The 24523-nt window shown below is 47.0% G+C and overlaps 2 protein-coding genes across 6 annotated transcripts in view; one reads left to right on the top strand and one right to left on the bottom strand.

The window, feature by feature from the left end:
• The window catches only part of LOC106747385 (trypsin-1-like), a 23872-nt gene extending 6351 nt beyond the window's left edge, over nt 1-17521 (top strand). Inside the window, exons 2-7 of the mRNA XM_014624863.1 lie at nt 14541-14784; nt 14902-15007; nt 15149-15311; nt 16175-16377; nt 16445-16647; nt 17339-17521. Coding sequence (XP_014480349.1) covers nt 14719-14784; nt 14902-15007; nt 15149-15311; nt 16175-16377; nt 16445-16647; nt 17339-17521 — 924 coding nt within the window. The 5' untranslated portion in view covers nt 14541-14718. The remainder of the gene's footprint in view (nt 1-14540; nt 14785-14901; nt 15008-15148; nt 15312-16174; nt 16378-16444; nt 16648-17338) is intronic.
• The window catches only part of LOC106747384 (mucin-19-like), a 65439-nt gene that overhangs the window by 23150 nt on the left and 17766 nt on the right, over nt 1-24523 (bottom strand). The window contains exon 1 of one of the 5 annotated variants that reach the window (XM_014624861.1): nt 4340-4473. The exons of 3 other annotated variants lie outside the window; for them this stretch is intronic. The gene's annotated coding sequence lies outside the window, so the exon portion shown is untranslated. Of the gene's footprint in view, nt 1-3996; nt 4296-4339; nt 4474-24523 lie in introns of those variants that run through there. One more of the 5 variants, XM_014624860.1, reaches the window with a different exon arrangement.

The raw sequence follows: 24523 nt of genomic DNA, 5'->3' as shown, positions 1-24523 counted from the left end.
GGATATTAATTTAACCATCGGTCCGCTTTTACGCGTACTCGCCGCCTCTTCCCCTGCTCCGCCAAATTTCCCGACTGAATGAAAAACAAAAAACCAAAGAGAGAAGAGAAAGATTATTCCATCGGCGAAGGAGCCACCTGGGAAACTTCCGGTTGCCGTGGCGATTTAATTTCAGGAGACAAGAAACGGCGCGCGAGAATCGAGGAATCACATCCCGCGAGAGGAAATCCAGCGGATCGCGAATACCGGTTGTCAGCAACGGCGACGCTCACCCGGGGGACATCCGCATGGACATCGGTGACGCATCGGGAGTCGAGCAAAGGGGGCTAATGCGCGGCCGTAACGATCGATAATCGCCGGCTACATCGTTCGACGAGTACACAAGGATCGCGCGTGCGATAATTGGCGAAGATGCCTCCGTCGGCGATCGCGGGGTCTATCTTTAGTTATTTCGTTCTGCGAAGGGGAGAAGCACGACGTCCCGGGGGAAGGAGAGTCCGCTCATCCTCCTCCCCTCGATCTCGCAGGCGGAGGCGAGAAGATGGAGAACGAAGGAGCGCGAGGTAGAGAAACATCCTGCGTGGCGCGCGCGCGTTATCGATTCCTACGTGCCTCTCCGGAGGATTCAGCGAAAACGCGCGGGCAACATTGTTAGCGCGAGGCGGCGCGAGGGTGAGAGCGAGAATACGCAGGCAGGAATACGTGGGCTCGAATGTGAGGCAGGCAGCAGGACGACGAGTGTTTCACCCGCTTGATGAATTCTCTCTACCGCGCCTTTCTCCCGTGCATTCAAGGCGGCGACGAGACGACGACACACCACGACGACGACGACGGTGGTGATGTCGGGCGCTCCAAGGTCGCTTATAGTAACCACGTTACCAGCTGCGCGCATTGATAGCGACGCCACGATAAGACTATGAATGAATGCCTCGTGCACGGCTCGCGAGATAACGCGTGGCGCTTCGTACAATCGACCGCACACGTAATAGATCGCGTTCACCAAGGGGTGTTCCGCTGGTGGCCTCGGACGTACGTGTGCGGATCTTCTCGTTTACCTGGGACGCCGCGAGGTAGTTGCGAAACAGTCGCGACTGGTGACGGAATCGTTGAATGAACGGTAGAGAGACGGGATTTCTTCGCTTCTGATGAAATTTCTCCGATCGAGACCAAGTTGCCCTTTGGGGACAGAGCAAACGTTCGCTCCCTCAATCGGCAAATATCCCTTTACGTAAAACAACGTGTTTCTTTCGTATTTTCATGGGGAACATCACGATGGTTATCACGGACAATGAATTCTTTGAAATAAGTAATACCGCATGTTAGAAAGATATTAGAGAGCTTCTTTGTTCCAGTGGAAGGATATTTAATATGTAGTAATTTTTGTTTTCATTGAAAACGAAATATATTATTTCTTCAAAGTAATATTGGCTTTTCTGCCGAACAACGCGGTCAAGTGAAGCAACACTTTCATTTAGACAAAATGATATTTGATATTATGTTGCTTATCTCAAATAAACCCAAGTCAAACACATACACTAAATCTAAAGAAATCTTTTTCTCGGTACATCTGTATGCGTCCGTGGAAGAGACCGGGACGAAGGTTGCCGCAGCAGGGCAAGTTGTCCTAAGGAGCAGGTTAGCTGTACGTTTCGCTCATATATATATATATATATGAGCGAATATATATATATATATAAGAGAAACATTTTGCGACTCCTCCCCCATCTCCTTCACAATATTATATATGTATGTATTTTTTTAAGAATAATATATTTCATATATATATATAATATTATGAAGGAGACGGGGGAGGAGTCGCGAAATGTTTCTCTTTATATATATATATATATANTTTAAGAATAATATATTTCATATATATATATAATATTATGAAGGAGACGGGGGAGGAGTCGCGAAATGTTTCTCTTTATATATATATATGTATATATTTTTTTTGAGAACAATATATTTCGTATATATATAATATTGTGAAGGAGACGGGGGAGGAGTCGCGAAATGTTTCTCTTTATATATATATATATTTTTTTTTTTGAGAACAATATATTTCGTATATATATAATATTGTGAAGGAGACGGGGGAGGAGTCGCGAAATGTTTCTCTTTATATATATATATATTTTTTTTTTTGAGAACAATATATTTCGTATATATATAATATTGTGAAGGAGACGGGGGAGGAGTCGCGAAATGTTTCTCTTTATATATATATATATTTTTTTTTTTGAGAACAATATATTTCGTATATATATAATATTGTGAAGGAGACGGGGGAGGAGTCGCGAAATGTTTCTCTTTATATATATATATATTTTTTTTTTTGAGAACAATATATTTCGTATATATATAATATTGTGAAGGAGACGGGGGAGGAGTCGCGAAATGTTTCTCTTTATATATATATATATTTTTTTTTTTGAGAACAATATATTTCGTATATATATAATATTGTGAAGGAGACGGGGGAGGAGTCGCGAAATGTTTCTCTTTATATATATATATATTTTTTTTTTTGAGAACAATATATTTCGTATATATATAATATTGTGAAGGAGACGGGGGAGGAGTCGCGAAATGTTTCTCTTTAATCCAGGTGCGCGGTCCAAGAAACCGAAGATAAAGTACTTGCGCACCGTTGGTACGGATTCGAGAGACCGGCGTGCGGACGCTTTTTGCGGCCTCCCGGCGATATAAATTACACGGAAATATTAGATTACATGTGTCGGCCGTGCCGTGCGACAGCAGCCTGACTGCGCGCGGAAGGAAGAAAACGGCGCGCGGTACTCCAAGAAAACGGCCATTTCTTTCTGCCTTTACGCTGCTCTCGATCGTGAATTTAAATCGACCAATCGTCTCTCTCTCTCTCTCTCTCTCTCTCCTCCTTTCTCATGCGCGAACACGCGAATTTTCCGCGAATCGCCACATTCGCGTCGTTTCTCCTCCTTCCACGTCAAAAGCGCGGCTTCTCCATACCGATATGAATTATGTAGGTGGCACGCGCATAAGTACATCCAGGTTCTCGCTCGCGGAACGATCGTTGAACCAATGTTCATCGGAGCCGACTGCCTGCGTTCGCGGTTGCCGCTTCGGAGTAAATCAACGCGTTTTACCGCGTTATCACGTATCCGGTGCACCAAGAACGACCGCCGCATCGCGCGCGCGCGCGAACGAGAAGAGACTCGAAAACGAAACATTTCGCACATCGGGTTATCAATCCCGCAGTGAACGCGGATTTTACTCCGCTCGCGCGTAAAATCGCGTAGCACTCTATTTGCCGATCCGGTCTTCGCGTTCCGTGCATCCCGGAGAAACGGAAACCGTGTCTGAGAAAATCGGAATGAATGAAGAAATCGAGCGCGCCAACAATCGTGAGTTATCAGTCTCACGTTTTCGCTTGCGAAATGTATGATATACGCGATAATTAGCTCGGGAATTTCTAGATACTGTCGGTTGATTAAGGTTAATCAACTATCGATAATTGCCGCTTACCCCGAATTCCCGGGGCGAACTTGAGGTTTCTAAAGCGCGGGGTCGGGGCTTTCCCTCCGAGGAATCCTGCTCTCGTTGGCGACATCGCAACCGAGATTCCAGATCGCGAAATTTCCGAAAAGTCGAGAACTTCCACAGACGACGAATCAAAAGTGGGGATACCAAAAGCGACGTGGTCTCCCGAAATGTCGGATTTTACGTTTCTTAAATAATACCAGACCGGAGCAACTTTCGGAACGCGCGAGTGCCGCGAAATTCAAAAATACAAACGCGGATGAGAGACTTGAAAAATAAAGGATACTATCACACAAGCGTGCAAACTTTCGCAACTTTCGTCGAAGGTTGAATCGCGGCCCGAAAACGCGGCTCTCATGCAAACTCAACTTTCGAGCGGTGCAGCAGCAGCAGCAGCAACGGACAAGGCCGACGAGGACGGTGCGGAAAGAGGGGAAAAAAAGAAGCGGCCGAAACAAGCGGCCGATGACTCACTCGGGCAGGAGCGAACTCGCTCGGGCGGCCGACAACCACCAGCGGGCAGAGTCCCGCGAAAATCCGACGCTCGGGGACGCTGGCTCTCAATTCTCCGCGTACACCTCCTCCTCGTCGTCCAGGTCGGATGAGAACTGTCTCTCGCGGCGAGACGAGCGCTGAGCGCGAGTCTCCGCCGAGCCGGCGCGCAGACTCGCGCGAGCCGGCTTTTCTTCCTCCGCGGCTTCGCGAAATGAAATCGCTCGAAATTCGTTCGCGCGCGCGCGCGCGCGCACCGCCGTGGAAGGAGCGGATGTGATATAGGCCGCGCGTCGATATGCTTCAAAAATGATAATCCACTTACGCACGACGACGTCCAAGTCGCGAGCGCGCGGCTGTCGTTTCGCGACTCCGCCGGCGAGTTCCCCGTCGTCGTCGTCGTCGTCGATCCTCTCTCTCTCCCGTCGTTCACGTTGCACCGGGCGTGGCGTTTCGCGACTGATTTCGCAGCCGCGTCCGCCGGCGCCGCTACCGCCGCGCCGCCCCGCCGGATGTCGCCACCGCCGGCTGACCAGCCGGTCGGCCGATGACTCACTCCACCNGCTGACCAGCCGGTCGGCCGATGACTCACCCCCCCCTCGCCAAACAGCCGGCCGGCTCTACCTCCCCCCCCCCGCCCCTCTCTCGCTAAGGCTCCAAACGCCTCATGCACAGGGTGTTCGTTCGGTAACGCGCGGTAGGATTTCCGAGTAGGAAACCGGCGAAACGACGAGCGAGAACTCACCGGATATCCTCTTCGGGAAGTTTCTTCTTCCGGGCACCGACGACGGTGCGGGGAAATGTCGCCCTTTCGAGATACCGGAGAGTGCTTTGATTTCGAACGCCGAGGAGGCGCGCGCGCGCTTCTTCGTGACTCGGTAGAAACGCTCGTTCGTTGCTCGATCGGCGGGCGAGGGTGTACTCTTTTTCATATCTGTAGCATCGGAAGATCGGACTTCGTCGAAATTATACCGCTTTCAATCCGCTGCTTTCACCGGCCGGTAGAAAGTTTCTTTTTTAACGAGCACGATCGATGCGCTCGCGATGCGATCGTCTCGATGTATCGACGGGAGAGCGTGTTCCACCGGTGGACCGTGTGAAGAGAAAGAGAGAGAGAGAGAGAGAGGGGTGTAGGACGGAGAAAGAAGCTCATAGCTTCGTTTATTATTCGCACACGTGTCAACGGCGCTTCCCTCTCTTTTTTTTCCTCTCCCCTTGGATCGCAATTACCGGGTATTGTCTCGATGTTGCTTCATTTCTTCTCGCCACGGATATATTTTCATACAAAACAAATCTCGACGCGGTGATCTCTCCGCCGAACGAATGGCTTCACTTAGCATCGAGTGACATTTCGAGACCTTTAGCATGGAGCGATTCGAAAATAAGTATCTATTTATCTTATTGTAGGACAACAGGAAGCACTCGGGGGTCCTCGTTGCTTCACAAAGGATGTCTTAAATGCAGTCTTGCTTTTACGAGCCTCTCTTTCTGGGTTGGGCCAGAACGTCGCGTCCAAAGTAACAGCGCGTTAAAAGTAGCGTAATAAACGCGTTACGTGTTATTTTTGAGAATCAGCCCCCCCCCTCGCACCGTTCTCTCTCTCTGGAGCGCGAGACGAGGAAACGAACGGGGTCGTTCGAGTCTAATGGGCAAGAAGATCATGGACCTCTGACGAACAGCTAGACCAAGGACGCGTTTAGAGCGTTAGTTGCTGGATCTCACGGCGTTTCCTACTCGACAACGCGATGAATCATAGCCGATATCCCGGCCGGCTGGAAACTCGCTGGTAATTTGCGTTCTTAAATTACGTAAAGCCGCGAGACGGTGACGCGGGAATGTTTTTTTTTTTTTCATCACGAGAGGATTCGAGGCGAGAGGCAACGAAGCTTAAAGGACGGACGTTTTCAGGCACGTACTTCAGAATTGTCAATCTACCTGCTTCTCATGAACATTAATTTTCAGACCATCGCGGCCTGTACGCTCGAGAAATATTCAAATGTCGTTGATTCGAGGCAATTTTATTAGCCTTGGTGTAACGGGGGAATTAATAAAGTATACAAAATACGAAACTCACGAGGTATAAACTGCGCGGTAAAAAATTTTAATCTATTTTACATGACCCAAACGGGCCACAAAATATGTTAATTTAACACAATTAATTTAATACAAGGTGAGTATGGAAAGTAACACGAATTTGGAATATTGGAAAATAACACGAATATTATGTCAAGAATTAACAAAAAATTAACATTTATATCATGTTAATTGAAACTGAGACAGACAGACAAAGAGAGAGAGAGAGAGAGAGAGAGAGAAGTATAAAATGTTATTTTAACACTTACACATGTCGGAAATATATATAAATTCAATAGAAAATATATTGAGACAACATAAACACAATATGTTAAACCAACGCACGGATATATTAAAAATTTAACATAGAAATTTTAACAAGAACCGACTTCAATACGAATACGAAATGGTTTTTATTGTGTGCCAGAGGACTCGGAGGTGTACAAATTGTAATTTGAAAGTACACCCGACAACGTTCATGTTTTTTTCAGTAATCTCCGGTGTCTCGCAGCGGTGGTGCATTTAAATTTAGGACATTCGTCAACTTCCGTGAATCCGTGCGAAATTCCCGGGAAAGAGAGAGAGAGAGAAAGAGAGAGAGAGATCTTTCGCGCCACGGCCACGTCAAAACTAAAATGTCACACAATAACACGCCGTCACCGTCGTAAATCACCCCCCGAGATACGCGGACGCGCGGCGAAATCCTTTCCCGTATCCGGTTATCCCCGGATTATTAATATCCCGCGGAAATACGTCTCTACACGTCGCAGGATCCTTATAAAATTATCCCTTTATGAAAAGCTCAACCTCTTTCGTCGTCGGTGAAACGTCACCGGCGGCGAAAGCGACGTTTCATTAAAAAAGAAAAAAACGAAAAAAAAAAAAATAATACTTCACAAAGAGAGCCTCTTCATAGGGAGGGTCATATTCAACGAACTCCCTGCGACGTTCGCGCAGTTAACAATGCATACGTTTTATTATTATATCCGTATTATACGGTAACATTGTGTGTGCGCGCGGAATACGTTAGAGGAAAGAAGAGCGAAGAGCCCTGTCAGCGCGGAGACTCCGCGTTCTCCATTCTGCGCGGAATCGCGCACCGGGTCAAACGTGACGCAACCGGGCATCGTGCATCCGGGCGACTTCCTCGGAGGTGGAAACGAAACGGTGGAAGAAGAAAAACGGAGAGAGAGAGAGAGAGAGAGAGAAACCGGCGAAGCGTGATGGTGTAGCGATGGCGACGGTGGTAGTTGTGCCTCGCGGACGTGCCGTCTCTCTCTCTCTCTCTCTCCTTGCGTCTCCCTGCGGCCTTTTACCGATCCGAGGCACGAAGAGCCGCGGAGCTCTCTCGCCGTAAAGCCATAGCGAGAGCACATTGCCACATCGCATTCCGTCCGGTATGATTCACTAAGTACCTAACGTGGTCCGTGCATGAAAACGCGCGATGTACCGGCGCGACGATAACCCGATTGGCCGCCGGTGTAATCACGGTCTTACCGTATCTCGCGCGCGACGTTACCGTATCGCGCGGCGATACCGGTGATCAAACGCATGTACGTGGGTATGTACGTACCTACTTATCCTACTCGGGCGCATTAGCGCTTGTCGTCTAGCGGTCGACTGTGCGCTCTCGCCGCGCGTTGCTCTTAATTGACGCACGTCGAATATACGGTGCGTGTGCCGTATATATGCGTGAACATCCGCTGTGGGTTTACCCGCGATGGATTCGACACGGGAGACGATCCCAGAGGTCGATCTTTTTCCACGGAATGTCGAGAGGTCAGCGGGGCACTCGAGTTGATTGAGCCCGAGGGGCTCTTCTTGCGAATTCAATCTCGAGGTAGGGTTAAGTAGCCCGAAATAAAAGAAACGTTCAAATCGAAGCAAGCCCTACGTTTCAGGATTCGGGAGTCCTGCTTAATATCTAATTGCACATCCGATGTGCGTCTAATGAGAGAGAGAGAGAGACGTGGAGAATTTAAACGTTTTCGCCCGAGAAGCGCGTAACTCTGCACGCGCGCGGTTCAGAGAGAGCCGTCAGGCTCTATTCTCGGCGGTGGCCGGTATTGCAAATATTTCGAACGCTGCCGATCGATCGGCACGAGTGACTCACACGGTGTCCGGTGTAATTGCAAAATTATGGGTACACGTGAACAGCACTCAGTGCCAGCTGCAGCGGTCGTTTCGCGTCGCGCCGCGCGGCATTTTTCGCCCGCGAAAGTTGCGACCTGCATTCAGGGAAGCCGACCATCCGTCGCCGCCGGCGACGAAATCCTCGCCCCCGGCTGGCGCAATCGAATCGGAAGCGAATTAAACGACAGAATTGCAGGCGCGAATCAGCGCCCGCCGGCGAAGCGTGGGACTCGAAAATTTCGCGTGATTCCGACAGCCGAAGATCAGACGCGGGGGCAATCGAGCGCGGTATTACGCGCGGGAAACCGGCGATCAATCCGCGCATTCGATCCCGTTCACCTCCGTCTCGACAACCCGACCCGACCAATTCGCGATCGCAATCCGCCTCTGGAGTACCTCCAGTTAGAGTATGGACAACGTCGCCATTAAGGGGACCTGTGGCCGGCTTTTCATGATTCATCTGTGTCATCTCAACGCTAATCCAAAGATGAACCAAAAGGTAACAGGGACACGGAAAGATTTCAAAATAAATAATATAACATTTTATGAAAGTTGTGACGTGATTGTTGTGTGTGAAAGTAAACTATCCTTGTAACCTAACCTAACCAAATCGGTATCTTGCGTTTGAAGCAAAAATATATTAATATTTTTTATATCTATGTATATATGTTTAATTAATTAATTTGTTAAGGTTAGGAGATTATTAATTATATGCACGATTAAGTAACGTTGATAAGTAATTATGAAAGTAATAAGTAAATTAAAGTCATGTTTCATTATATATGTATTAATATATTCATTAATAACAATATTGAATATAACATTAAATTGAACCTACGAAGCATGCGCGTAAACGAATGCAGAACGATGCCTGACAATTTGCTTCACTGTGCTCGTCACACAAGGAAATAACAAAAAATAATAATCAGCCTCAGTAGAATTTTAACTCTGGATCGACAATATACAAATTCACCTGTCTCTAAGCTACTTGAAGCACTTTAGTCTGATTAGATTTTAACTAATACATAAAGTACACGTAAAGAAAACGAGTATTTGAGTGTAAAAAGTTTCGGAATAAAATATATTTTAAAGAATGTTGGCACACTTTTTTTATATAAAATTAACTTACATACATAAAACTTATAAAACTTATATATATATATATATATATATATATACATATATATAATTAACTTGTATATAAAATCACGTGAATATTATTATTTATCAGTGTATACACAATAATTCATTCAATTTTCCTTCTTATATCTCCCCACTTCTTATGACAGATCGAAGAGCCAATCGACGATAGACATCGTCCCGTGCACCGTCCATATTCTTACTAGAAATATTCTAAGGGCTTTAGCAGAATGGCTGACTTGTCATTTTAAGACGATATATCACGTCTCGAATCTGTTTAAATTATCTTATTTTTTTATTATACAGAGACTTGTCATCGATCGCAAACAGACCGGCTTTTAGTTTAAGACTCCAGACACGAGACTGTGCGTTGCTCAAGACGAACATTCCAAAGGGGTAAAACCAATAAGTGGTTCTGCTATAAGGCCCTATCCGGGGATTCGGTGTGCCTCTTGCGACGCGCTCCGCGAGAGTCAAATCCATCCGCGCCGCGGCGAATAATTCCCTCCTCCGGCGCGCGCGATTTTCGGCACGCCGAGGCGAGCGCTCGTCTCGCGCCGTCGCGTTTACATTTCTACGAGGCTCGGAATTTACGCGAATCTCCTCTGAATCATGCAAAGCGATCGCTAACTACACACAGCGCCGGGCGCGCCGTGCACCTTTCCCTCGGCGTTTTAATCTTTCATTACGCTGAAAATCGCGATTCGTCCTGTATTATGTATCACGTCAGATAAGGTGGAAATTGGATTGCGCATTACGGAGTTAACTCGTTACTCGCGGCTAACCACCAGCGGCGGCGGCGGGCGAATTTAGACTCGTAATGGTCCCGTGACACGAGAACCGTCTACGGCTGCTCCTTTCCTCGTCGCCGAATAATAAAACGGCTCCGGAGCTCTTTTTAAAACACCGAGCCGCTCCTCGTCTCCTCCGCGCCTCGTGAGAAACCACGCTCGTAGAGTTTGCTTGCGCTTATCCGCGAATCCGACACGGGCGTGCGAGCGCGTTTTCCGATTTAATCTCGCGAGCGCAGAAGCGCGATCGTTCCCTCGTCCCGTCGGCTCGCGTCCGGAGGTTCGCCGAGAAAATCACCCCGACATCACCCCGTGGGTGGACGAAAACGACGGGGATAAATTCGTCGGCGAGCTCTCTCGAGCGATCTGACCGAGAGCGGGCTATTAACGCGAAGCGTTATTCGCGGCCTCGCGCCGGCTAAAAAGTCTATAAAACTGGCTCTAATTCCTCCTCCTTTTTTTTTTTCGCATTAGCGAGGAATTCGAGAACACCGCGCATTCATGGCCGAGTGAATAAGCCTGTCCGAGTTTAGCCGCCTTTCTCCCGCCGTGCGCTGCTTCGATTTGCTCGGCTTTTCCCAAATCGCGCCGTTCCGACACGTAACGAACGGCGAAAATTCAACGATCGAGCGTTATTAATGCGATCGGTCGAGCGACGCAGGATTCGACGGGCAACGTCCTCCCGACAGCTTTCTCATCCTCACCTACAAGGTGTTCCAAGTTTTTTTTGGAAAAAATCCCCCCCGGCTATTTCGAGCGGCGGAACGCGCGCTTTCCGACGGACTCGGCGTCTCGAAGATTCGCTCGCGGGGAAACGCGGAATTGAAGCGCAGAAGGCGGTGATTAAGGGAACGAAATTTGTAGGACTTGTTAAACGGAACCATAGTCGAAATTTTGGTCTTACAAAAAAAAGGAAGTTATTACTATATTCTTCCCATTTGAGGACTCAATGTAGAACGAAAATTTAGACTTCAGAGGACTAAATTCTCTCAGTGGCATTGAAGGAGCACAATAAATGCTATAACTTATTTCCGTTTCTTCCGTTATCGCTTGAAAACTGGAAGGAAATGAAAAATTTCGACTCGGTAGGTCGAAACGCGGAAAATCTCTCGCGGCTTTCCTCGCAATGTTCTCGGCGCGTGTAGCGCGGAGGGAGAGCCTCAATTTTCCCGACGCCGTGGGCTTCTTCACCTTGATCTACCGCGGCCCCGGACGTGTCACGTTCTCCATTATCCCCCCGTCCCTCTCCCGGCTAAGAAACGATCCGTACCGAAACCGCAAAATGAATACGGATCATTTTGTGCGACCGCCGCGGCGTGGAACGATCGCGAATGTGGCCGTACAACCGTGACGAGGCGCGCGCGCGAATCCGATGCGCTCGACTCCGGAGTGACTTTCTCGGCCGTATAATTGCCCGGCTGGTCGTGTTAAATTTGCAGTTATGCAGTTATTGCGAGCCCGTTGTTCATTCGCGATGGATAGCACTCCTCGCGCCCCGCCGAGTTTATCCAATTATATATTACTCAGGTGGGCGTAAATAGCTCGTGATCGGAGGCGCGCGCACGCGCGAACGAACGCATTTATGTATCTGGAAAGCGTTTTTTCGCGGCGAGAAACTGGAAACTCCACGGCTTAATTCGCCAATTTATGACTTTCTCCATTTACGAGAAACGCGCCCGAACGCGACGATCCGTCCGTGTGTTTTTTTCTTTACTCTTTTCTCTCTCTCTCTCTCTCTCTCTCTCTCATCTGTCTCCTTTCTTCTTTTCTTCGCGAGACGGAGATCGAAAAATCGGTTTCCCCGAGCGAATATCGCGCAAATAGGCGCATCTGTTTGACAACGTGTCACATGATTGCGTAGCGTTCTATTTTTACAATTGCGAAATATAATATTTTGAGGTTGCCGATAAGGGTATCTCGCGAAAGATTAATCGTACATCATTAAGCATTATTCGAGTCGTGATAAGAGAGAAAAAGAGAGGGAGAAAGTGAGGGGGGGGGGGAAGATATCCTATAATAATAATAATAAACACATACCATTTTATATAAAAATCCGACCTTCCAACCAACGAGAATTCTCTATCGACGAACAAATATATATTCTGAAATTCGTTTCGAAGTCATCACACGGATCGTAGCGAGCGTGCCGTGATTTCCCGACGAAGTGCGACGAATAACTTTGTAAGCAATTATTCAAGATTGTCAATAATTAAAGAAGCAATCGCGCACGCGTATTTGAGAGATGCGCGCGGGCGAGAGTCCTAATTACTCCGGCGACAAGTTTTCAACGCGCCGCGGGCGTGGCGATGCTTCCCGACGAACGAGGAAGTGTACCAGATGGCATATGTCACGTTACATACCACCACAGGCACGCGCATATATACACGGCACTATACACGAGCATAATTTATATTTTTNTTTTTACCCCCCCCCCCCCCTTTACCCCCCCCCCCCCCCCTCGAGTGGACGCGTTCGCGGGTGACATCACCCGCGTTATTATCGCCGTAAGCACGAAAGCTCGCGCGCCGCGCTCGCATCGTTGCGAGAACGGCGGAAAAATGGGATAAACGTCGCATTATGCGGGATGCGGAGCCGCGCTCCGAATAAATATCCGGGCAAGATCGTGAGCGGCAGCCGCCGATAGGAAGTGTTTCTCGATAGAGCTTGCTTTGAAAATGGTCGCGAAGGATGCACGACGATGTTCCGTGCGGTGTAGAAATAGAACACGCGGCGATCGGACGATGCAATCCGATGCGGGCCCCTGTAAACCCGATCGAGGGTATACTCTCTCGGATATACAAAATCATTTATCAGAATCGCGCTCTCGTCGCTCAACGACACTCAGCCTGCCGGCTGTTTCCTCGAGTTCCGTTTGTCCTTTCCCACAGTTAATTCCGCGGCGTTTAATACGCCGCGGCGCACTGTTTCCTCGCGGTGAACAATCCACGGAGAAAACGGGTTTTACTGGAACAGCAAATTGTTCGTCAATATAGCCAAAAAAATGTGTTACAGGGAGAAAATAATTCTGCTGTCGTAAAGCAAAACGCTGTTGCGACAGCAATAACATTTAGTTGGCACGACCGAATGATCTTGCTGTCCATAAATCCAGTAAACAATAATTCGTATTCTTAACAAATTTTTCTGTCGTCCAAACAAATTTGTTTTGCTGTCGCTATGTTAATAAAACTGTTCTAGCAAATCTGTTTTCTCCGTGACGCTGAATATTTGGTAGAAAATTCTCTTGCTTCGTGAAAAATCACATTGTTCTTCTGCTTTCAATCGGTGCGTTCTAACATTGCATATTTCTGCAAGAATTACTCTCGCTCGGTCTAATTTTCCGACATATTCCTTCTGTAGGGGATATATAAGTTTGAACAACGATTTTTCATTATAATGTTTTAATCTTATTCGGTCGGGAGAGAGTGCATGCTCTTCACTTTTTCTTTTTTTTTCTTTTAAATAACCTGAAACCTGTTTCTTCAGCCGAAACTCCGTTCTAGAAAATAATATACCGTTGGCACGAGATAACGAGATCGGGTGCGGGCGGCTACTAATTAACTTGACGAGAATTTATGTACCGAATATGCACAAAGATTTAATGGTTACACCGGCATGACCGTATCACGTTCTCCCGAAGCGACCTGATTGCCGCGGCCGATAATTAATACAGTATAGTTTGCGACTGAATTTCTGGCCGAACGGTACCGGATGACGCATCGGACGCGTATGTGCATATAAAAAGGTACAGATCAGCCGTCCACGTGTACGATCTTTCCTGAGGCTGTTCCCTTCCTGCATTGTGCACTCTTATCTGAACCTCGCAATGCGCGTTGCGGCCGGGGGTATCTGTTGATACTTCGTGAAATTATAGTTTCCGTTACTTGAAATCAATGTTTGAAGAGGCTTGTTTGAAGAGATCGTCGTTTGAAATAGCAGATTATTGATTCATACTCGGTCTTCTGTCTATTTATTATTCGCTGCGAGAAACGTTTAGCCTGCGTAAAGATCTTATCTCAATATATAATTCGCTAAAAAAAGGGGTCCTTTTTTACACGCAAGCAAATACGAATAATTTACTTTATTCCTGAATTTCTCTCCGTCTCTCTCGATGGCGGCGACTAAAATGTCAGTGAGATTACCGGCTATAATGAAAAAGCACCGAGTTCTTTTCGAGTTCCATTATTAATAGCAAGAGAGTTGGTCAAAACAAGGAGCCCGGGAGCTCGAGAGGACTCTCTTAGTATGATAATTTTTCGACGCCGTCGTGGCCCTGGTGACGGTCAATAACAGTCAACCGTGATTCGACCCTGAACATGAACTGGTCAGATACCAGCCGGTCGGCTGTGCCCTCCTTCCCTTCCGGAATAGCAATTATCTCTTCGACCTCAGTCCTCCTCAGCCGCCCGTAGGACACTGTCCATAGTCGCTCTCAGTCAGGGACATGTTCCTGACGGTGCCACCGCGTGGCGACTCCATCACTCAAAGTATCGTCACGGTAAATCCGAATCCGAGTTAAAAGTGTGCAATTATCGGCGCCAAGACGTTCAATCGAGTCGCGGGAGAAAACATGAAGAGTCTGCGCTACCTGGGCTTACTGTTTATTCTGCTCTCGGCGATGGAAAAATACGGACAGGTGAGAACGGAATCGTATCTCGCGTGTACGGAAGTGTCGAATCATCTTCTTCTCGATTATCATTTGAAGAACGAAGCACACAATATTCGCTAATTTACGTGGTCACTTTGATCTCAGGCCGGCGTATTGAGCGACAAGACGAAGAATTTGTTCGGACTTTTCGGCAATAAGCCGCCTTCCACCGACAAGCCGCCTTCCTCTTCCGATGAGCCCTGTTACTGCAGTAAGTAACTTTCATTCGATCGTATCATGCCGATCTCCGTCAGAAGTTACGCTCAACACCGTCGTGAAAAAAAAAATGTACAATAATACAATGTAAATAATAAAGAAATGTACGAATTATACAATGATCGATGCTGTCTAGGTTGTGGGGTACGGAACGGAGAAAGTCGTATAGTCGGGGGGCAGACGACGAGCGTGAATGAGTTTCCATGGATAGCTAGATTATCGTACTTAAACAAATTTTACTGCGGAGGCACGCTTATAAATGATCGCTACGTGCTCACGGCCGCGCACTGCGTGAAAGGGTAAGTATAGCTCGGACGTGTTTCGCATATTGGAGATGGAAGCGAAATTATTACCTCGTATCAACGATCTTACTTCTAATTGTTGCGCAACGTTCGTCGTGAGAGCACCTTTCGACGTTTAATCGTCCAGCAATTTTCTCCGGACCGAAACATTCCCGAGACTCGAACAGGTAGATTTGATTTATTTCGATTCCATTCTATACTTGGCGAGTGTTACGAAAATTACGCATTTTCGAAATTAAATTCCGCACAAATGTACTAAGTATTAAGTGTGCAAATACACCGAAGCTGACTTTCCACGGTCGACGAATTAGTATAACTGTTTAAGCGTAAAATCACTACTCGTGTTCGCCGGTATTATTATCTACTAGATACGTAAATAAGTCGAACTTCATGTTTGCCTTCTCTTCTTAGTGTTATGTTACAAGGAAAACGCTCGGCACTGTTAACTCTACGTCCGAGGAATGCCAAATGGCTCCGTTGACGATTCGAATTTTTAATTATCCGCAAATAATTTGCCGCTTTAAATTTACTTAACCGCGCGCGTTATCCCGTATCAGTTAATCATACAAATTAAGTGAGACTTCATTGTAGCAGTGTACAATTAATTTCTCGAAGAATTCGTCACAGGTTCGTTGTCACGTCGAATATTTTCGATATAAGAAACTTCGTACCGTATTATTATCGACTCAGCGTGATGAATTAATTATTAGACGAAAGAACGGTCGAACGATCGGAGCCGGCCGATTCTCCTTTTCTATCCATTCTCCATCTTCCATCTTCATCTATCCATTTTCATTGATTTCCCATCGCAATTTCGCCTGTCAGGCGAGTGTGATCGGTTCTTCTAGTCTTTTTTCCAGATTCATGTGGTTCATGATTAAGGTCACTTTCGGGGAACACGACAGATGTACCGAGAAAGGACCGGAAACGAGATACGTGGTGCGCATCATGACCGGTGACTTCAGCTTCCTAAATTTCAACAATGACATCGCGCTCCTCCGCCTGAACGAGAGAGTGCCGTTGGGCGACACGATACGGCCGATATGCTTGCCATTGATGTTGAGTAAGTGCAATCTCGGCTCTTCTTTCCCCACTGTGAACGTGTCCTTAGCGCACGAATTACATTTCAGATAACGAGTACGTGGGGACAAACGCGATCGTGTCAGGCTGGGGTACGTTGCAAGAAAACGGTAAACCGTCCTGCCTCCTTCAGGAAGTGGAAGTACCGGTCATGAGTCTTCAGGCTTGCCGTAATACCAGCTACAGTCCCCGCATGATTTCGGACAACATGTTGTGCGCGGGTTATCGGGAAGGGAAGAAGGACTCGTGTCAGGTAACTGGCCTATCATCTTTGCCATACACGCACATAGCGAACAAATTGAAATGCAAGATGCAATTATGATAAAAGTTGCCGATGAAAGCTGTACGACAGGATAAATATTACGATGCAATATTATCAACGCGTGCAACGCGCGATATAATTGATAATATATTATACGCAGAGAAAAAGGCTTCTTTATATTTAGTATTTCGATTTACTTGACTAAAATTTGTTTCGTAGAAACAACGTACACTTATACGAAATATTATTTGTTCGAGTAAAAACTGTATAGTCTCATTTAAGAAAACTATTGCTCGACAGAAAGAACGCTATTGTTTGAAATAATATCTTTTAACCAAATAAAACAATATTTGGTTACAATAAATATGTAGAATGAAACAAATAAGTTCTTTACAAGAAAATTATCTTTCGTTTCAAACAAATTTCTTATTCAAGATAACGATACATATTTCGTGGAAAATGTCTAGCAATCGTACTTGTTAATCGAAACATTAGTTTCTTTCGGGACACGTCAATGGCGAAATTTGTTTGGATGCGGTAAAATTGATGAAATTTGAGGAAATCTTTTTCTCAGTATGAGGCAAAGATGCGTTTAACCTTACAAGTTGACACAACACGATTGTGTTACGTGTATTATCGGGGCGAGTGCGCAGCGAGCGATGCAATTTTTGTTACATTACAGGGAGACAGTGGCGGACCTTTGATAGCGGAGCGCGAGGACAAAAAATACGAGCTTATCGGCATCGTTTCCTGGGGAGACGGGTGCGCGCGGAAAAACAAACCGGGTGTATACACGAGAGTTACGCGATACATGGATTGGATCCTGAAGAATTCAAGAGACGGCTGCTTCTGCGAGCATAACTGAATGTGATTACACGGTGCTCCGTGACAGGAACATAAAGGAAAAATGTGCCACGTGTACACGCGTTCCGCCCGAATAAAATTGAAACATTAAAATAAAATATCGTTGTTGAAATGTGGATTTCTTACGAAAGCAACGATATCAGAAAATGAAGCCAAATGGGAATAATTCCTGCAAAAATAGCGACGTTAAAATGTTGGTTCAATTGGGAATAAAAGTATAATGTGTTTCAGAGACAAAGTTTTATATACTAAAAATTAGCACTCTTAGACGTGTATTAATTTCGAAGTTTTTCCAAATCTCAAAATAATTAGTCCATCCTTTAATAATTGTATAATATTTCTACACACATATTCTTGTTAGACCGTCAATGTCGATATTTCGATATTTGATAATAATACATACAGGGTGTCTAAGTAAGCCGTTTCATCCGTCATATATTTGGTTTAGATCAATATGAACAAGAAAATCCTCTGACATTTTGCAAACAACCACGCAAAACTTTAAGTTACCAATTATTTAAAATAGCCATGTAAGAAACTTTTTTAATTGATAACTCAAAAATCTGTGAGGTTATTTGCAAAATAGTGGAGAATTTTTCGTTTAGAATGGTCTGATCTATGAGTACATGACAGCCGTTGCACTTAGCGCTAGACATTATTACATCGAACCTTGAATCTCGAACTTTGAACCTGTCGCTACGACAGCCGTATATTTGTATACTTGTAGATGATCAGGTCATCGCGAATAAAAAGGTCACTTACCGTTTCACAAACGATCAGGCAAATTCTTGAATTATTAACTAAAGAAACCTCCATATATGTGGCCATTTTCAATAGTTAATAACTCAACATTTCACGCGGTTTTCGACAAAACAGCGAAGGACCTTTTCCTTCACGTCGACCTGAACTGCAAGTATACGACGGATAAGACGATTTACATTACGGACACTCTCTACAATTTGACAAAAAATACCCGGCTTGTATGAATACTCCGACTCGTCGTACGACTACTTCGAGTTTCACACGGATCTTCTTCATTCGGAGATCACGTGAAAGCGCCCGATAACCTTCGCACCCGGCAGAAACCGAGGGAAAATCACCGAGCCGTTCGACCGCGGGACGAAAGATCACTGGTCGTAACAGGAATAATGAAACAGCCGGTCGTCCCGAGGCGTTTCGCCGTCGAGAGAATCGGTAACCGAATTCTTGGCGGCGGCCCAGCTCGTTTTCCGACATTCCACGTTGCGGCGACAGTGCGGTAGGTCGTACCGGTCAGAGTGCGATTCTCTTTCTCTCTCTCTCTCTTCCTCAATTTTATCGGAAACTCGTCTAGCGTGTGCGCCGTCCGGACGCGAATCCGCAAGATAAATTTGCACAAGCGGCTTAATTAACGAGGCCGTCGCGTCGACGTACAGTGCGCGAGATGCACATGTGCGCGTTTCTTCGATTACCTATATATTTGCTTCGACGACGTCGTTATCAGCGTCCGTCGCGTGTCGAAACGAAAGCGGGTAGGGGGACGAAAGCGCGGGAAAATCGCGGCCGCGCTAATCGCCCGATGGCCGTTCGATCAATTCGTGGAAGTCGCGCCCTGCGACTTGCGCGGGTCAGTGCTTCTCGGAGGAGGGCCGCGACGGCGGTGGTTTTACGATAGCCGGAGCGGGAGTTTCTCGGCGCGGATCGCGCCTCGGAAAAGGTAGGCGGGTCGTCGACCTCGGCCTATGTCGCATCCTAGGACGAGAGAAATGCCTTTCAGCTGTTTAAATCCTTCAAACGAAGCGGGCGGGAGTGCGCGCCGCTCGCGGCGCCGTCGGTTCGTATTTTTAGCGCTCGCTGGAGAGCGACATCGCGGGGTAGCGATTTTCAGGAGTTCTCGTCTTTCGTCTCTCGCCTCCCGTCGCGTCCCTCCACCACGCCCGTTTCTATTTCCTAACGATAAATCAGCCACCCGACGAGATCGCGGTGGCTTCGGTCGACCTCCGCGCGCTCTCCCGCGCTTCCTCCCGCGAATGAGCTCGTCCTCTCGTCATCGCGCTCGGGCGAGAAAAATCGCGCGGCGAGCGACGCGAGGAATGTCGCCGTGAGTCAGATACGAATGCCCACGAGAACGCGCGCGTTCGCACGCTACACTAAAATTGGACGGCCGCCGCTGGCGTCATAAGCGTAAAAAGCACGAAGAGACGTCGTCCCCTCCTCGCCGCCGCCGCTTTCCATCGTCTTCTCTCAGTCAGCGCGCGCGCGCGCGCTTATGCGCTTTTTCCTTCGCATCGACGAATCGACGCGCGCGACTCGAGCTTTCAAACACATTGCAATCGCGATCAGGTAGGCCCACCCCTTTCGTCGGCGATCGTCGATCGATCCGTCTGAACTTGGAATGATTCCGGAGATAAGTTATTATATCAACGAAGTACTTACCGGCCAATACGAGCGAACGCATCGAACTGATGGTGCAAACATTTCTAAATAGCAAGACTATATTCTTCGGTCAAATGAACTTTAATCAAGAATGTGGTCTTGTTGTTTGGAACTACCGTTGATTGTTGACACTACGAGTGTCCACGCTCTGTTATATTGGCTCATAAGTTCTTCATTGATTGGATATCAGCGGAGCCTTGGCAGTGGTTTGATGAACAATTATTTTTACTTTTAGATTTTACTATTGACTCCTATAGCGCGAGAATTGTAAACATTCAGATACGTTACTGCGCACCGTTTACGAAATGTGTGGTTTCCAGAGCGTGGTAAAGCGCAATTCGCGCGGTTGGCAATGCGATGAAGTAGTGTGGCATAAAATACATTTTTTTAAGAATTCGTTGAAACCTGCACTATATATAAATTTAAATATGACCGAATTATTCGCGCAATTAGAAAATGATTGACCGTTCGAAAGCTAAGATGTTCGCAGCTAAAGATGACACTGTTTATACGTGTTGGGACTATAATATCCTATTCTTAATGATTATTTTTACCTTTTTCTAAACCACATTTAGGATCTTACTGAAAAATTATTGTAATATTAAGAATAAATTAACATAGACATTATACAACAATTTCAGAATTATTGATCGTTTAGTTTTGAAAATATAGTCATAGGAAATTTATAATTCACGGTAATAACGCGGAATTTCTTTGCGGAGTTCAACGATTTTATGTCCCGAGTCCTCAAGTTACCAGTTCAACACTGAAACTACCAAAGCGGTCGAGCGACCGGTTTGTAAATTTTTCTTACAAAAGTAACTCCAATTTCCGGAACGGTGCATTCTCTGAGATTAACCGTAAATTTTTCCTCGTGTGAACGCGTAGACGAATAAACAGTTTTTCCCTTTGCGTTGCGTATTTATCTAAAAATCAGATTTAAACTCCGGTTTAGAAAGGCGCGCGCGTTAATCGTCGGTAGTGTTAAATCACTCCGTGAGCGAGAAAGGCGCTTACAGAAAATAGCGAAGCTTTTCGCGGAAGGTCTGAATTGCAAAGTACCCAGAGCGCGCGCACGCATAAAGATCTGCCGACGACGACGACGTTATTTCCGACGATAACAGAAGTGCGGATTCACGTGCGAGCCCCGTTGCTAAGAGCGATATCGCGTACGCGTGAAAGACCGGCTCTGGAAAGCGTGGTGGTGCACGCGACGAAAGTCGAAAGGAGGAGAAGAGGAGAGCGCGCGATATCGAGGGATTAAGACGGACGATCCTCCGGGTGATTCACCGGGTTTGCGGTTAGGCTGCGCCGATGTAACGTCGACCGTTGCAAGGCGGTGCAGCCAGCGGTTCTCACTCGGGGCCTTCGGCGAGCCAGCTTCGCTTCCTTCGTCTCGAGGAACACGCCGATATTTACTCGCACGCAACTCGGCCGGGGCTGAAGGAGGGGGGNCTCGGCCGGGGCTGAAGGAGGGGGGGGGGGAGGAGGCCTTTACAATCGAGCACCGCGTAAAAATCGATCTGGCCGTTCGATCGCGCTCGACGGCGTCAGCGTGGAACCGAGGGAGAGCCGAGTACCCCCGCCCGCCGTTGGCCTTCGACCGATCCTTTTTGAGGACGAGGTCCGACGCCGCCAGACCGGTCGTGTATACCCGGTGTGTGCGTGTGGAAATAATCACCGGGGATATTTCGTTCGACCTCGCGATTCCGCGGCGACGTCCAATAACGAGCCTGGCCGACTCGTCCTCCCGGCTCGCCGATATTCGCGACGTCCTCCGACTTTCGGTTGCGTGTCCTTACGCGCGACTTGAGTCCCGATGAATTTTCCTCGATCATTTCGGACCCCCCTCGACGTTTCTCCTCGAGACGCGGCTTCGTGCGTTGATGCATCTCCGTGAACGGCGCGCAAAAATCGAAGTCCTAACGGATCCTCGCGAGTCCAGAGCGCGGAAGTGAGAGGAGAAACCCGCGATGTGACGTCGGCCGTGCGGGGGTAACGAAGGCCAGAACGGAAGAAGCGCAACAATGACCGATATTAATGCCGGGTCTGCATTAATCGTCGGACGTTAACGAGACGTCGCCGTGAGGGACGCTGACGACGATCGGCGACGAGAGAGACGGAAGGAACCGCACCGGCGGATCGAGCACGGCACGGTAATAAGGCGAAGGACCTGGTGTAACCCAAATTTCACCTTTCGCGCGATGCCTCGTGAATGGATAGCCCCTTCCCCCCTACCGGCCGTTCCTCCTTCCCCACCTTCTCGTCGTTCTCCACCTCATCCTTCTCCTCCTCCTCCCTTCCGAGCCTTGTTCTCCGGCGAATCCTTTCGAGAGACGAAGAAACGCTCCAGGCGTTTCGCTTCAGTAACCGCGCGTCTTGGTTCAGCTCCTCCCGGATTCCTTTGTTTAATGCCTTATTGCGATATTTTAACGCCGTTGCACTGTTGCCATGCGCCGAAGCGCCGCGTCTGTTTCCGCGGAGGTTTCAATTAACCGGAATGCTCGTTAACCCGTTTATTATCCCTCTCGGGAAGTTGTAAAGCGACCGATAAAATCCGCCGACGCAAAAGTCGAGGGNCAAAAGTCGGGGGTTTTGAAATTCGGCGGTAAAGGTCGACCCCCCCCCCCCCCCCCCGATCCTTCCTCGTCGCCCTCTGATAACAGGAGCTGTCGCGAATTGATTCGCGTCGGAGTCGCGAGCAATCGAGAAGTCGAGCGACGCGGGAGAATGTCTCCCGCTTTTTCTCGCAAAACTGCGCGGGACATTGAGTAAATATAACCGATTACCGGCTGTAAATCGGGCCGGTAGTTTCTCAGGAAGGGACGAGGGGACGGTGTTCGCGGATAAGTCGTGCGAAGAATCCAGGATTCCTCGCGGCGAGAACGGACTGATTTTGCCAGCCGCGCGGCGTCATCTCTCGCGGATTTAACCGCTGTTAAACGCACAGCCTGACTCAGAGGCGGTCGTTGAAAATGTAAAGAGCGTAAAACCGTACACATCGTCGCGCGTCACGCGCCGATGCGTCAGAGGGTGACAGAATGTATATCCCTGGAGATATTCCCGGGATGCTGCGCTCATTCTCGCGCGGCCCTGACTTTTCTCCTCTCCCCGTCCGCGAGAGTCGTGCCGCGGACCGACGTTGATAAAAACCGTCTACGAGACACACGCGCGCACACCCGCGTGACGAATTTGATCGGCGCGAGGATGAGAAACCGCGCGGGCGCTTTCCCGGATTAACAATTATGGGAACGCGGGGCGCGGACAGAGAGGTGCCCCGTTCTCTCCTGCGAGGTTTCACCGCGCCGGATCGGTCTTTTTACGCCTTCCAGTCTCCGCGTCCAACGGATGGAAATTTTGATGCTACTCCGGCCGCTCTTAACACTAAAACTATCGACGATTAACGTGTTTCTACCGGGGTTTAAATAAGATTCTTGAAAAAGTACACAATGCAAGGGATATATTTATTCGCTTTCACATTGCGAGAAAAGTTACGGTTAAGGATAGCTTGCGCCTACTTAGGCATCTATAGGCTGATAAAAAGCTCTGACGACGTTGACTTTTCAATTTTCTCTTGAATTTTTAATTCTACAGGTTGGATTTTAACACGCTACCCTTCATTGTCCTATTTTACGCTAAAACGCTAAAACAGCGGATAATGGAAATTTAAGACGTCATCAGAGTCAATGTAGGGGTTATATTATATTATTAAAATTGAAATGGAACCTAATTTACTATCCTAGTTCCTACTACGTTGTAGAATTAAAGGTTTAACACGGGGCCGAAATTTCGACCCGGGTTTCGTTTCTTTTGTCGGAACTTTTCTTTCTTGTCAGCCCCGTGACGTGTGCCTTGATCCATCGGCGACGATCGATTTTAACCAGCTGCGCTAAACAAAACCGCCGCACAGTGGGACTTTCAAAATTCAAGATGGCGATTGATGCGGTATAAAAGATTGTATATATTTCCTGAACTATGCGGGATTGAAATTTTCACGCTGTGCTTGGAAATAATATAAACACGTTCATTTCGTAATTTTACAGAAACATTAACATAAATACATTATATACGTTTCATGCACGTACAAATCTATATTTCCTTGTTGAATATTTCAAGTTATAAACGTTCGTAAGCACATATAAACAGGAGCACAATCTAATTGTTACCGAACGTGCTTTGAACTTGCAGAATGCACGATTAAAATTTGTTTATTATAGTAAACAATAAGTTAAATGAAATCTCCTTCTAACTCTGTTTAGATGAAATTTTCCCAGTTACATTAACGTATAATCTTTGGGATCTACTAGAACTATTTAAAATCGAATAATTTCGGAAGGAAACATGTTGTAGATTAATTATTAGCCGATAATTTTACTGTGAAATGGCATACTTTCCCAGGATTACCAAATGCGTTAAATCTCTCATTAGATTAAAAGTGAGATTCATCTTCATAATAAACTAATATTATTATATATATATATGTATATGTTCTTTTATATTCAAGGTTTATATAATTTTAAATAATGAAATTCGTTAAAGAAGAGAGGAAACTGAATATTGCGATATTATACGTTACGTTATCAACACA

Source organism: Dinoponera quadriceps, unplaced genomic scaffold, assembly GCF_001313825.1.
Source record: "Dinoponera quadriceps isolate SergipeBrazil2010 unplaced genomic scaffold, ASM131382v1 scaffold2412, whole genome shotgun sequence".
Lineage (NCBI taxonomy): Eukaryota > Metazoa > Arthropoda > Insecta > Hymenoptera > Formicidae > Dinoponera > Dinoponera quadriceps.
This window is presented reverse-complemented; position numbering and strand designations above follow the sequence as displayed.